The sequence below is a fragment of the Nerophis lumbriciformis genome, linkage group LG12 (genome assembly GCF_033978685.3).
Source record: "Nerophis lumbriciformis linkage group LG12, RoL_Nlum_v2.1, whole genome shotgun sequence".
NCBI classification, from domain to species: domain Eukaryota; kingdom Metazoa; phylum Chordata; class Actinopteri; order Syngnathiformes; family Syngnathidae; genus Nerophis; species Nerophis lumbriciformis.
The window spans coordinates 35,546,942-35,561,754 of record NC_084559.2 but is presented as its reverse complement, the minus strand read 5'-3'; the positions used below and the strand labels follow the sequence as shown (position 1 = coordinate 35,561,754).

The window sequence follows — 14,813 nt, the reverse complement described above, 5'->3', positions numbered from 1 at the left end:
TCATTGTTTCCATTTTGACAGAAAAAATGTATGTAATACATGAAATTTCATATGTTTTAAACTTTGATATATATACAAATATATCTTGCCATTCGATTCCGATTCTTGGGGTGAGGATTTGATTCATAATCGATACTCGATTCAACACGATTCTCGATTCAAATTGATTTTTGCAATGTATTATTTGGTATAATAATAACAACACCTTAACCTTACAGATTACAAAACCTCGTATGACACATACATGCACCAAATAAGCATAGAGATGGCCTAAAAAATGTTTGTTTTTTTAAATTAATTCGTCAAAAAAAAAGGTCAATAAATTAGATTTTTTTAAATGATTAATCAATTAGATAACTACAAATCAGGATTCGGATGTGATAAAAAATATTTTTTAGCACCCCTAATTATTATATACCGTATTATAGTTTGTAAAAATAACAATAAATACTTAAATATCTGCTTGTCACCTTGACTTACGATTTCAAAGCAAGTTTTCCATCAATTTGTACGTACACAAATCAAATAACCAAATGCATAGGCAATTGTGCAATAATATAATGTGGTGACATCAATGATGGTAATTTGAGAGTTAATCATTGAAGTCGGACATCACTGAAGGCCTAGGTGGGAAACGCACGGGCCGCCACTGAATCTGTCCATAACTGTACTTAGGAGCAACATTCCCTCTAAGGTGCGCGCCTGTGCAATTGTGCACTGCTCATGCATCCTCTGCCCACGGCAAATCTATACCATGCACAAAATCCAATTAAAAAATAAGCGCATAACAATTTTCAAAGTAACTGACGACACGCGGCGACGACAGAGAAAACAGTTTTCATCATCACTGTTCAATTATTGTAACGTCTGTCGAGACGCTTTAAGGAGGACATGAATTCCATCGATCACTTTATTGAGCAAAACACTTTATGGTCGGCCATAAACACATCACCAAAAACATTGGTAAAAAATGTGTATCTAGCAAAACTAGTCATTTTCTGCAATACAAACCAAACCAAAATCAACTCTTTGTCATCTGTCATCAACAGCAGCCGCGCTCGCTATTTCTCACTTGCACCAACACATGCACTCATGGCACTTAGCCAGTGATGCGTTTACAGCCACACAAAAAGTCGGACAACTCCAACACCACATATAATGTGTAATTCCAAGTCGTTACACTATGATTTAGTACGCCATGTTATGGTGTTAGGGTGGCGATTGTTACAAGCGGCCCTCTGAGGGCGGCCATGACTGCGATGTGGCCCTCCATGAAAACAAGTCCGACACCCCTGGCTTAGGGCTTCCATCGCCAGACTCGATATGTCTCTCATATTTCATCTATATATTTTATTTTATATAGCCAGTTGCAAACAGCTCCTTTAATTGATCACCTAATTAAGTTTGCCAGTAATCTGTGAATGCTGAATTTCAAATACGCAAGAATCCAGTTCCATCCTGTTCTGCTGAGAGTTGGAGTTGTTTGTCCTTGTCTTGGCAAAGCTTTATCTCTTCAAAAACATCCTACTGCTCAGTCTGTTTCCAATTCTCGCCTCTCCCCTTTGGTCATTTACTGTACATTCCAGGTAATAACGACGGCGTCACCACTTCTGGCAAAAACAAATATTCGGAGTAGTTTTCACTTCCCTCCCACAATTCCCTTAAACGCTTGTTGTGTTTTCCACTGGAGTCCACCTTTGTTTCCCAGGCATGTTGTGTTCTAGTGACCAGGTCTAATCATGAGATCCCAGCTTGCTCACGTCTGTCTCGTCTCTCCAAATATTTTTTCCGTGCCGCTTTCGCCAGACTTTGACGGACTCTGGAAACTATTTGACCTTTGTCCTAAAAACACACGGACAGTTGGTTATCTACTTGACTATGTGGAACTGAAACGTGCTCGTCCATCAGATTTGAAGAATAATGTTGACAACTGCCCACGAGTGCCCAACCCGACCCAGGAGGACAAAGACAACGACGGGGTAGGAGATGTCTGTGACAGCTGTCCGAACATGGCCAACCCTAACCAGGTACTAAGCGTTCCCTCTCAAAAATAAACATTCATTGTATCTTTAAAAATCTCAGAACATTTTTTTTCCCCCTCCTATCCACAGTCTGACTCGGACGATGACCTAGTAGGAGATACCTGTGATGACAACATCGACACGTAGGCAATGCTAAAAACATACCACATTTTTATTGACTATAGAGCACACAGTATTAGCCACACCCACCAAATTTTACAGAAAAATAAATACAAATACCTATATTAACCGCACCGGACTATAAGCCGCAGATATACACGTTGCGAAATTAGTTATTTACACAGAAAAGTTCTGTAAATCTTTATTTACATACTTTAATTGTTTCAAACGGTGTCTGTAACACGGCAGTAAAACGGCTGATCGAAACAAAACAGAAGTCATCGTCATGGACCCACTAGCTTTGGATGCTGGCTCTCCAATCAGCTAAACAGAGTCAATAACTCCCCCTTGACGTTTTGGTGAATTTACTGAAGGAATTTGTGAAGCTGAAACAATACAAACAGAATGCCACTGTAAGTTAACGACACTAACACAGACACTTGAAAATATGTTAGCATATTAGCTAATGCTAACAACACTGGTGTCATTACATTACGATAGCACGTGCAAACATGCACGAAAGCACCCCGACAGACATCACACACGTGACGGTTTAGTAAGTATAAACAGTTTTAATTTTACTGTGAAACTTACAAACCCAGACGAGTAGAAACGCTACGGACGGGTAGCAGACTGAGCACGGCACTCTGCTCCCGGTTGACAGCACGAAATGGAAGGACACTGCTACAACTGCAGTGAGCAAACTCGTCTAAAAGATGGCGCCATAGTATAAATAATAAAACACCTTTTGTTTTTCTCACTATTTTTATTATGACCGCCAGCAAAGAAAAATCCATAAATTAGCCACACAGTCTTATAAGCCGCAGGATTCAAAGTGTAGGAAAAAAGTAGCAGCTTATAGTCCAGAATTTACAATATTTAAAAGGGGCCCTCTACTACTGAATACACTTATTTCATACTGTAGTTGTGGACTTAAAAATCATGTTTTCAGGTACAATTCCCCCCAAAATAGACACTGTAGTGATTTTAGGCTTGTTTTTTTTAACGCGTTTTGATGTTATGGTGTTAGGGGAATATTTTCCCTCCTTTGGGCCAAATGGAACCCCTTAGAAGTTACTAGCTTTTGCCTTGGTTTTGCGCAAAAGAAGATAAACACAATGATCTCACCCTGTTTCTTATCTGCACGCACACACACACTATAGGATAAATTGTTCATCTTCAATTCTAATCACCTGACTTTGTTCAGACAACTTAAGAATAAAAGAATCTGGGAGGATCTTGCCCTTAATAGGGAGGGAAATGACAGGTAGATTTATTTTTAGGAGCATTGTTCATCTGGATGCTATGGGTCCTTTAAGCTGAGCTTTATTCATACACTGGTCAAAATCAAATACGTATTTGTTGAATGGTATACTCCGGTACGGAAGTGGCAAAAATAATAGCATAATATTAAAGGGGAACTGCACTTTTTGGGGGAATTTTGCCTATCGTTCACATTTATTATGAGAGACAAGAACACACGTCTTTATATTATTGTTTAGGATTTTAAAAATGCTTGAAAGATGCAGCTAATAGGAGTCACTGTTGTAGCCTAAGACAACTTCAAAACCCTCCATCAACATTTTATATATATAAACTGCAAGTCTATTTATAATGTAGTAACAGACACATTCGTAACAATATGTAATATGTACAATATTTACCTTATTTTGATCATTTTAATCATTGCCAGAACTAATTCTTTGGCGCATTTATTTCCGTTTCCATAGCAGCACTTCTGGCAACAAATGTGTGTTCCTACTTCCGGAAACAAACGTTTGTGTCTTCTAATCATGGCAGACACGGTAACAAACAAAGACAACTAGTTTTGGACAAATGAGGATTTACAACCTCATATTTTTGAAGCTGAATATACAGAGGATGAACTACTGCTTATAAAAACCAGCACGAAGGAAGCGTGAAACGTTGGAGCAGACGGAAGCCGAGAGAATGAGGTAAAAGTGACTCGAAACTGTAAATGTGAAATTTGAAACCAAGCTATTTCGACATAAATGGACTGCTTACCCCAAATAAATCGTGAAAAACGTCCCTGGCCAGCTGGACCAAACAGACAACTCTCCATCGAGTGAGTCACTTTAATATTGATCATGATACACGCAGCACGCCATGTGTGTTATTACAATTACAGTACATACGCTGTCAGGCTAGCTGTGTACAAACAAAACATGAAATGTGGGCTAATACTTTACAGATACTGTAATATGGTTGTTCATGTTTTTCAGTCAGTGCAGATTGGTGTCCTATCACAGTGTTGTGCATTACAAACTCAAACGCGTTTCGTGCTGTCGTAGAAGCTAGCTTATCTCTTCCCGTAGTTAGCTTTTACGGCTAATACCGTAGCATGCCGATGTGTTAGTAAGCTAGAAAAAGTGTACTCAGTGTTCGCTCTTACAATAACAATGTCGCTACAGTTTGGCTATTATACAAGTTACGTAACGTAAATGAAATATTGTTGATAGTTTTTTAATGCATTTTTAAAGTGATTTAGTAGTAGAATTGATTGCTCCCATTAGCAGTATTGTGAGCCACCTAGAACGAGCCGATTGTTGTATGTTAGAATGCAAGAAAACAAAACCCTTTTGTCTTCTAGTCTCTCATAATTGTGAATGATAGGCAACATTTCCAAAAAGTGCAGTTCTCCTTTAAGTAGCATAATAATAATTATGCTAGTTGTTATTAATGTAGAATATTTGCAATTTTTCAATTACTAAATGGTTCATATATTCTGCAAAAGTGTAATTTTTTTCTTTAAGGCTTTTCCTTGTTTGCTTTTAGAATTTGTGTAAATATTTTACATTCCGTGATTTTAAAAAACCCCAAAAGATATTCAGTCATTTGTTTTAAATAAATACTGTATGTAAAAAAAGTATAAACTTTTGTGCCATTTAAAAAAAAGATTTGATTAATCTGTGATTAATACTTGGAGTCAGTCAACAATATACAACAGGAAAGTTGAAAATAATTAACATCTTGTTTATTTCAAAGTGTATATTTTCTCTGACACAACCACCTTTTTTATTACCAGGCTTTATTATAAGTTATGATAAATGGGTTATACTTGTGTAGCGCTTTTCTACCTTCAAGGTACTCAAAGCGCTTTGACAGTATTTCCACATTCACTGATGGCAAGAGCTGCCATGCAAGGCGCTAACCAGCAGCCATCAGGAGCAAGGGTGAAGTGTCTTGCCCAAGGACACAACGGACATGACTAGGATGGTAGAAGGTGGGGATTGAACCCCAGTAACCAGCAACCCTAAGATTGCTGGCACGGCCACTCTATCAACTTCGCCACGCCGTCCCCAAGTTGAAAAAAATAATGAAGACAATAATCCATCCATCCATTTTCTACCGCTTATTCCCTTTGGGGTCGCGGGGGGCGCTGGAGCCTATCTCAATAATAAATATGAATAATTGAGATATATTTAAATCAAATAATTAGCCAACAGAAAGTTGTATTTTCTAGTGCTGCTAGCAAATATTACTTAGGGCCTTCCCTATATGCAAATGATACGCTGGCTAATTTTACGCAAAAAAAAAAAAAAGCACATGCAAAATGTCAATTAATGAATGACAGGACACATGATATGAAATTTTACGGCAAACATATTCCTATCCCCTTCCTGCTCCGTCACTAATCATAATTTAAAGGCAAATTTCTCTAATTATTCACATTGTCAACTACGGTGCACAGTTTTATGTTAAATTAATTGTTTTGTACTAAAAAAAAATGAATTATTTAACAATTTCCTAAAAAGTAATCAAATAAGTTTGATTTAAAAAAAAGTATAAAAATGGTTTCACATGAATAAAAAAGTGTGAACATTTTTTATAATTTAGCCAAGTGTGGTTTTGTCCAATTTTTGTAATTGTCCATTACAAATGCTTTTATATAGAAATGTGTTTTTCTGTATATTATGAGCAATGCAATGAACAAAATATAAAAGGCGTTCCCTATTAATGTCAACATATATTACACTTATTTATTCCTGGAAGAATGATGAACAGTTATTAGATGACTCAGACTTTTTTCTCTTTTTCAGTGATGGTGACGGCCATCAGAACAACAAAGACAACTGTCCCGATATCATCAACTCCTCCCAGCTGGACACGGACAAAGACGGCATGGTGTCCAACTTTTTCTCTGTCATCCAAGAATAGCTAGCTAAGCGCACCTGTGTCCTAACAGCGTCGCTTGGTGTTGTCAGGGAGACGACTGTGACGACGACGACGACAATGACGGCATTAAGGACGCAGATGACAACTGTCGATTGGTCGCCAACCTGGACCAAAAGGACAGCGATTGTGAGTACAGTGTCAAATGCAAGGCCGGCCCCTGGCGTAAACACTCTGTGCGGTTGTTTGGCGCCACAAGCGCTACTTTTAACAACTAAAATCCAACCCTGGTAATATTTAAGACCAAAGGGGGGCCACATTGTAATGTTAAAGACCAAAGGGGGGCCACATGGTAATGTTAAAGACCAAAGGGGAGCCACATGGTAATGTTAAAGACCAAAGGGGAGCCACATGGTAATGTTAAAGACCAAAGGGGGGCCACAAAAAGTCTGCTGACCAATAAGTTGATGTTTCAGTCAACAAAATAGGAGACGCGTGCCAAGGAGACCTCGACAAAGACAACGTCACCGACATCATCGACCACTGTCCAGAGAACGCCGAGGTCACCCTAACAGACTTCAGAGCGTACCAGACCGTGGTTCTGGATCCAGAGGGAGATTCTCAGATTGATCCCAACTGGGTGGTTCTTAACCAGGTGACCAATAAAAACATGACTCGTCATAACTGGAAGGATCAGATGAAGTTGACTGTTTTGTCCACACAGGGCATGGAAATAGTCCAAACCATGAACTCTGACCCCGGACTGGCTGTAGGTGAGTGGAACATCTCACGCCACCTGTGTCTTTTTATACCAAGCAAAAAAACAATGGATATTAAATACATTTTTAAAAAAGTATTTTCAACCAAAAAAGTTTTAGTTGCAAATCTTTTTTTGGTTTTTGGGTTGCAAAGGGTTTTTTGCTCCAATTTGTGTTTTTTGGTGGCAAAACTGTTTTGGTATCAAATCTTTTTTTGTTACTAATCTTATCAACAAATAGTTTTTTTTGGTTGCTAATTTTTTTTGGTGGCAAAACTTTTTTGTTGCAAATAATCTTTTTCTTTTTTTATTAGAAATCAGGCACTTGCAAATAAAATCTTTGATTGGATTTTTTTTTTTGCTTTTTTGGCTACAAAATATGTTTTTGGGTTGCAAACCTTGTTTTGGGTGCAAAGCTTTTTTTTTTTAATAGCAAATCGGTTGGTTGATATTTTTTGGGTTGCAAATCTTTTTTGTCACAATTCTTTTTGGGTTACAATTTTTTTCTTTTTGTAAAAATCATTCTTTGACCACAGAACTTTCCTCCAGAAGGTCTTATCTTCGTCCATGTAATGTCAGATGAAACACAAATTGAGCTGTTTGGCCACAATACCCAGCAATATGTTTGGAGGAGAAAGGGTGAGGCCTTTAATCCCAGGAACACCATCCCTACCGTCAAGCATGGTGGTGGTAATATTATGCTCTGGGCCTGTTTTGCTGCTATATATATATATATATATATATATATATATATATATATATATATATATATATATATATAATATATATATATATATATATATATATATATATATATATATATATATATATATCCAACGGGCATCTGGTCAGGATGCCACCCGAGCGCCTCCCTAAGGAGGTGTTTAGGGCATGTCCAACCGGTAGGAGGCCACGAGGAAGACCCAGGACACGTTGGGAAGACTATGTCTCCCGGCTGGCCTGGGAACGCCTCGGGATCCCCCGGGAGGAACTGGACGAAGTGGCTGGGGAGAGGGAAGTCTGGGCTTCCCTGCTTAGGCTGCTGCCCCCGCGACCCGACCTCGGATAAGCGGAAGAAGATGGATGGATGGATGGATATATATATATATAAATATATATAATATATATATATATATATATATATATATATATATATATATATATCAGTGACGTGCAGTCACTAGAGGCAGGTGAGGCAGGGCCTCACCTGCCATCATGGAAAGAAAAAAAATGTAAAAAGAAAAAAAAAAATTAAATTGTTATATGTATCCAGTGATTATACTATAAAGTTATTTTCCATTTAACTTCACCAGTTTTAGATTATTTTTATTCAAAATCGCTGAATTTTCACATTTGCCGTTCAAATACTGAGAAGAGACGGTGCGGTGAACAGCAGCCAGTTGAGGCACGTCACTCAGTGCCGCAACATGGATTGTGCAATGACTCGGCTAACTGCTGGCCTGCTGGGCAGTGAGACTGTATTGCTATATGAACTATATTATACATTTCCATAGTTTAGTTAGCTGAGGTATATAATGTACAGTGTATTTTGTCAACAACTGTATGTGTGTAAAGTATTTCTTGTGCTGAGTGATCATAAAACGGCTGCAAAAGACGCACTGGCTGAGGTTCGCCTCCTGCACCCCCGCCGTAGAATTGTTATATCAACTAAAGCCCACACTTAAACTTTCCACGTGCAAGATTGAATCTATTTTAAAAAATTATTTCATAAGAAGCCAAAAAGTGCAAAAACAATAATGTTGGTGTTGGAGGAGTTGTGAATGACTGCAGGGACACAACATTAGATACACTTGCAGACTGCAGGTGTACCTAATTCACAACTCCTCCAACACGAACATTATTGTTTTTGCACTTTTTGGCTTCTTATTAAATAACTTTTGTAACCTATTTTCATGGGCTTTCCTCTTTGTGATGTTAAGTTCCTGTTATGCGCTGTTATACAGTATATGCCTTGAGCTCTTATTTTGAAGGCGCTAAGAGCGGAAGTGATGTCACGTTGCGGAGGTTTTTGAAAGAAGGTAAATAAAGTGGTCCTCGTGTAAACTGGAGCCTCCGTGTTTGTTATTTTGTAGTTTCATATAGTATAGGCGACATTTATAAATCCTCGGTTACACTTTTTTAAATAGATTCAATCTTGCACGTGGAAAGTTTAAGTGAGGGCTTTAGTTGTGGACTTCATTTATAAGTAAAGGTAAGACCATAATAACGTTTTTTTTATTAAATGTGCTTTTTTGTGTGCTACAGTTTGTATGTGTAAAGTTAAAGTTAAGTTAAAGTACCAATGATTGTCACACACACACTAGGTGTAATGAAATGAAAATTCACCCCCTGGGAGGTGAGGGGAGCAGTGGGCAGCAGCGGCGCCGCGCCCGGGAATAATTTTTGGTGATTTAACCCCCAATTCCAACCCTTGATGCTGAGTGCCAAGCAGGGAAGAATGCTGGTATGAGCTTTTAAACATAACCCGTTAACTGCTGCCAATCAAATGGTGAATAAGATACTCTTTAGGGTTCATATGTTTGTAAATCTGACTGTGATGAAGTCAGTGCCTCACCAGCCATCAACCTCACCGCACGTCACTGATATATATATATATATATATATATATATATATATGTATATATAATGTATATATAATGTATGTATATATATTAGAGATGCGCGGTTTGCGGGCACAACCGCGGAGTCCGCGGATTATCCGCGGATCGGGCGGATGAAATAAAAAAAAATTAGATTTTATCCGCGGGTCGGGTCGGGTCGGGTGATTGAAATTTAAAAAAATTAGATTTTAAATAGATTCAGGCGGGTGGCAGTTAAACCAATTCGGAAATATATATACATAGTTAAATGTTGTTACCCACATACGAAAAACGAGCAGGCACCTGCAGCATATGCCACAACAGAAGAAAAAAAAAAAAAGAGATGGACACTTTTACGGAGCGGAGAAGGGACGCCTCGCCGGGGTCCGGGACCGAGGCCCCTTCCCCCGAGAGGGCCCCACCGGGAGCCGTAGCTGAGGCGATCCGCGAGAAGGGCCCGACGCACGTCCAGGGTCACCACCGCGCCCACCGCACCGACACCCCGCCTCGTCCGCCTTCGCCGCGGCCGGCGTCACGCGCAGCAGGTAAGCAGCTTACCTGCCCGCCACCCCCGTGGCCGGGGGCTCGTAACAGTGGTCACTCCGCGCGCTCCGCCCGCGCAGCTTACCTGCCCGCCACCCCTGTTGCCGGGGGCGCGTAACAGGGGTCACTCCGCGCGCAGTGCGCTCACGAAAGGGGTGGGGCTCACCCTGGTTGATATAGACAGCAGCTAGGACGGTGGCCATGGAAGTTGGAACCCGCTAAGGAGTGTGTAACAACCCACCTGCCGAATCAACTAGCCCTGAAAATGGATGGCGCTGGAGCGTCGGGCCCATATACCCGGCCGTCGCCGGCAGCGAGACGCGCTTGGAGGTGCGCTCAGCGCGGCTCCCATATGATTGCGCACTGGTGTGCGTCTGGGTCGTGACAGCGTGGCACGCGAATGTCTGTGCTGCATTGGATCAGTCTCCTTTCTTTAACAGGTAAAAGCTTTATAACCTCACTAATGCCTTGCATCGTCTATATTAGATATATAACAACGGGCGGGTGCGGGCGGATGGCGGGCGGATGCGGTTCTGATCAAATGTTAGATCGGGTGGATTGCGGATGGCTGACGACTTTCTGATGCGGTTGCGGATGAAATAATTGCCTATCCGCGCATCTCTAATATATATATATATATATATATATATATATATATATATATATATATATGAATATATATATATATATATATATATATATATATATATATATGTATATATAATGTATATATATATATATATATATATATATATGTATATATAATGTATATATATATATATATATATATATATATATATATATATATATATATATATATGGTATTTTCCGGACCATAGAGCGCACCGGATAATAAAGCGCATTAAAAGGGTCATGTATTTATTTATTTTTTCTAAATTGAAAACACTTCCTTGTGGTCTACATAACATGATAGATAGATAGTACTTTATTGATTCCTTCAGGAGAGTTCCCTCAGGAAAATAAAAAATGGTGGTAATGGTGGTTCTTTGGTCAAAATGTTACATAGGTTATGTTTTACAGATCATCTTCAAGTCGCTTTCTGACAGTCGCTTCTGGATGCGCCGTTTTGTGGGCGGTCTTATTTACGTGGCTCACCTTCGACAGCGTCTTCTCCCCGTCATCTTTGTTGTAGCGGTGTAGCGTGCAAGGACGGGAGTGGAAGAAGTGTCAAAAGATGGAGCTAACTGTTTTAATGACATTCAGACTTTACTTAAATCTATAACGGAAACAATCACACCGGAAATGTGTCCCATGAAAAACTGTCCGACCAGAACTCTCTAATAACTAAAGTTCCTTGGGTGAATAATGTAAACTTACTACACCGGTACGTATTAGCGCTTTCATGGCGAGTTTACTGACAGATATAAGTAAGAACTTTACACTACTTTATATTAGTATTGGCAACAGCGGAGGATGAATGTCCTATAACAAGAAGGTAGAGAAAAAGAAGAATCTTATCAACTACGGCGTCGGCGCGTACAATTTTTCATGATTTTTGCAGATCTCAAATACAGATCAGCAGATACCAGAAGGTAAGAAAAGTTGCTTTTTCATAATATTGCGAAACAAAATGCCAAATATGTCTTACCTTATACACACACCATAATAATACTCGTATGTTGAAGCATATCAAGCGGTGCGGCTTCATAGCTTATCAAAGTCGTACTAAAACATTTTGATCGATTTTTGAGCGCCGTGTGTAATGTTCTATATTTTCAATGGAACATGTCAAATGTTGGTGTTGTTTACTTGAGACCCATCATAGTGCAGTCTACACTTATCTCTTATGTTTGACTGATCACACTTATCATTACACCATGTACCAAATAAAATAGCTTCGAGGTGGGTAAGCTCAACCAGAATTATTCCGTACTTTAGGCGCACGGGGTTATAAGGCGCACTGTCGAGTATTGAGATTAAAAAAAAGGGATTTTACCATACCATACCAACTTTATTTATAAAGCCCTTTCAAAACAAGCACAGTTGAAGAACAAAGGGCTGTACACCACAAAGAAATAGAGGCAAAGGACAGACTAAAAAATAACATTTAAAGGGAAACATTAACACAATTTCAGAAGGGTTAAAACCATTAAAAATCAGTTCCCAGTGGCTTATTTTATTTTTCGAAGTTTTTTTCAAAATTTTACCCATCACGCAATATCCCTAAAAAAGCTTCAAAGTGCCTGATTTTAACCATCGATATATATATACCCGTCCATTTTCCTGTGACGTCACATAGTGATGCCAACACAAACAAACATGGTGCATAGAACAGCAAGCTATAGCGACATTAGCTCAGATTCAGACTCGGATTTCAGCGACTTAAGCGATTCAACAGATCACGCATGTATTGAAACGGATGGTTGTAGTGTGGAGGCAGGTAGCGAAAACGAAATTGAAGAAGAAACTGAAGCTATTGAGCCATATCGGTTTGAACCGTATGCAAGCGAAACCGACGAAAACGACACGACAGCCAGCGACACGGGAGAAAGCGAGGATGAATTCGGCGATCGCCTTCTAACCAACGATTGGTATGTGTTTGTTTGGCATTAAAGGAAACTAACAACTATGAACTAGGTTTACAGCATATGAAATACATTTGGCAACAACATGCACTTTGAGAGTGCAGACATCCCAATTTTCATCAATTAATATATTCTGTAGACATACCCTCATCCGCTCTCTTTTCCTGAAAGCTGATCTGTCCAGTTTTGGAGTTGATGTCAGCAGGCCAGGGAAGCTAGGGTCGATATTCTTCTCTTGATCATCTTCGGTGGCATAAGGGACGGTGTGAGCCAAGACATCCAGGGGTTTAGCTCGCTCGTCTGCGGGAACAAACTGCCGCCATTGCTTGCCGTGCTACCGAGGTCCTTTGTCCCTGAATTGCTCACACACTCCGGCAGATTCAATGGGGGTCTGGCGGCAGATTTCTTTGACTTTATTGTTGGAAATGCATCTGCTTTGAGTGTCGCAGGATATCCACACATTCTTGCCATCTCTGTCGTAGCATAGCTTTCGTCGGTAAAGTGTGCGGAACAAACGTCCAATTTCTTGCCACTTTCGCATCTTTGGGCCACTGGTGCAACTTGAATCCGTCCCTGTTCGTGTTGTTACACCCTCCGACAACACACCGACGAGGCATGATGTCTCCAAGGTACGGAAAACAGTCGAAAAAACGGAAAATAACAGAGCTGATTTGACTCGGTGTTTGAGAAAATGGCGGATTGCTTCCCGATGTGACGTCACAAGGTCATCGCTCCGAGAGCGAATAATAGAAAGGCGTTTAATTCGCCAAAATTCACCCATTTAGAGTTCGGAAATCGGTTAAAAATATATATGGTCTTTTTTCTGCAACATCAAGGTATATATTGACGCTTACATAGATCTGGTGATAATGTTCCCCTTTAAAACAGAAGTAAAATACACATTGAAAAAGCAAATATAAATTACCCTGAAATCAATTTGTTAGATAAAAAGCAGTTAAAAAGTTAAAAACAGTTAAAAACAGTTTAAAGTCTCATGCTGGGTTAAAAGCCAGAAAATAAAAATGGGTTTTAAGAAGGGTCTTAAAAATAGCCAAAGAAGGGGCCTGTCTCACATGGAGAGGGTTATAGTTCCAGAGTTTGGGACCCGCAACAGAGAAGGCTCTGTCCCCTCTGAGCTTGCGCTTTGATTTGGGTACCTCCAGGATCAGCTGATCAGTTGACCAGAGGGACTGGGTAGGGGCATAGAGGTGGAGCATCTCAGAGAGGTAAGGTGGGGCAAGACCACGTAAGGATTTAAAAACGAGTAAGATAATTTTAAAATGGACTCTAAAAGACGCAGGCAGCCAGTGGAGGAAGGCTAAAACAGGAGTAATATGCTCTCTTTTTCTTGTGTTAGTTAAAAGTCGGGCAGCTGCATTTTGGACCAGCTGCAGACGTGAGAGGGAGGACTGACTAATTCCCAAAATACAAAGAGTTACAGTAATCCAGCCGAGATGTGATAAAGGCATGGATTACTGTCTCAAACTGTTGCCTAGAAAGAAGGTTTTTAACCTTGGCCAGCTGACGTAAATAAAAAAAGCTGGCTTTCACCACTGTGCCAATCTGACGGTCCAATTTAAAATCACTGTCAATACGAAAGCCCATGTTGGTGACCATGGGCTTAACGTGCAAAGCCAAGGGGCCAAAATCAACAGGGGGGAGCTCACAGGTACCACTAGGTCCAAACACTATTACTTCTGTCTTCTTTTCATTGAAGTTTAAAGGGGAACATTATCACCAGACCTATGTAAGCGTCAATATATACCTTGATGTTGCAGAAAAAAGACCATATATTTTTTAACCGATTTCCGAACTCTAAATGGGTGAATTTTGGCGAATTAAACGCCTTTCTATTATTCGCTCTTGGAGCGATGACGTCACAACGTGACGTCACATCGGGAAGCAATCCGCCATTTTCTCAAACACATTACAAACACCGAGTCAAATCAGCTCTGTTATTTTCCGTTTTTTCGACTGTTTTCCGCACCTTGGAGACATCATGCCTCGTCGGTGTGTTGTCGGAGGGTGGAACAACACGAACAGGGACGGATTCAAGTTGCACCAGTGGCCCAAAGATGCGAAAGTGGCAAGA

General features: G+C 39.9%; 1 protein-coding gene across 1 annotated transcript in view; it reads left to right on the top strand.

Moving 5' to 3' along the window:
- Positions 1–14,813, top strand: part of thbs4a (thrombospondin 4a) — a 46,136-nt gene that overhangs the window by 29,214 nt on the left and 2,109 nt on the right. The window contains exons 14-19 of the mRNA XM_061986489.2: positions 1,909–2,027; positions 2,112–2,164; positions 6,203–6,287; positions 6,368–6,464; positions 6,752–6,930; positions 7,000–7,048. Coding sequence (XP_061842473.1) covers positions 1,909–2,027; positions 2,112–2,164; positions 6,203–6,287; positions 6,368–6,464; positions 6,752–6,930; positions 7,000–7,048 — 582 coding nt within the window. The remainder of the gene's footprint in view (positions 1–1,908; positions 2,028–2,111; positions 2,165–6,202; positions 6,288–6,367; positions 6,465–6,751; positions 6,931–6,999; positions 7,049–14,813) is intronic.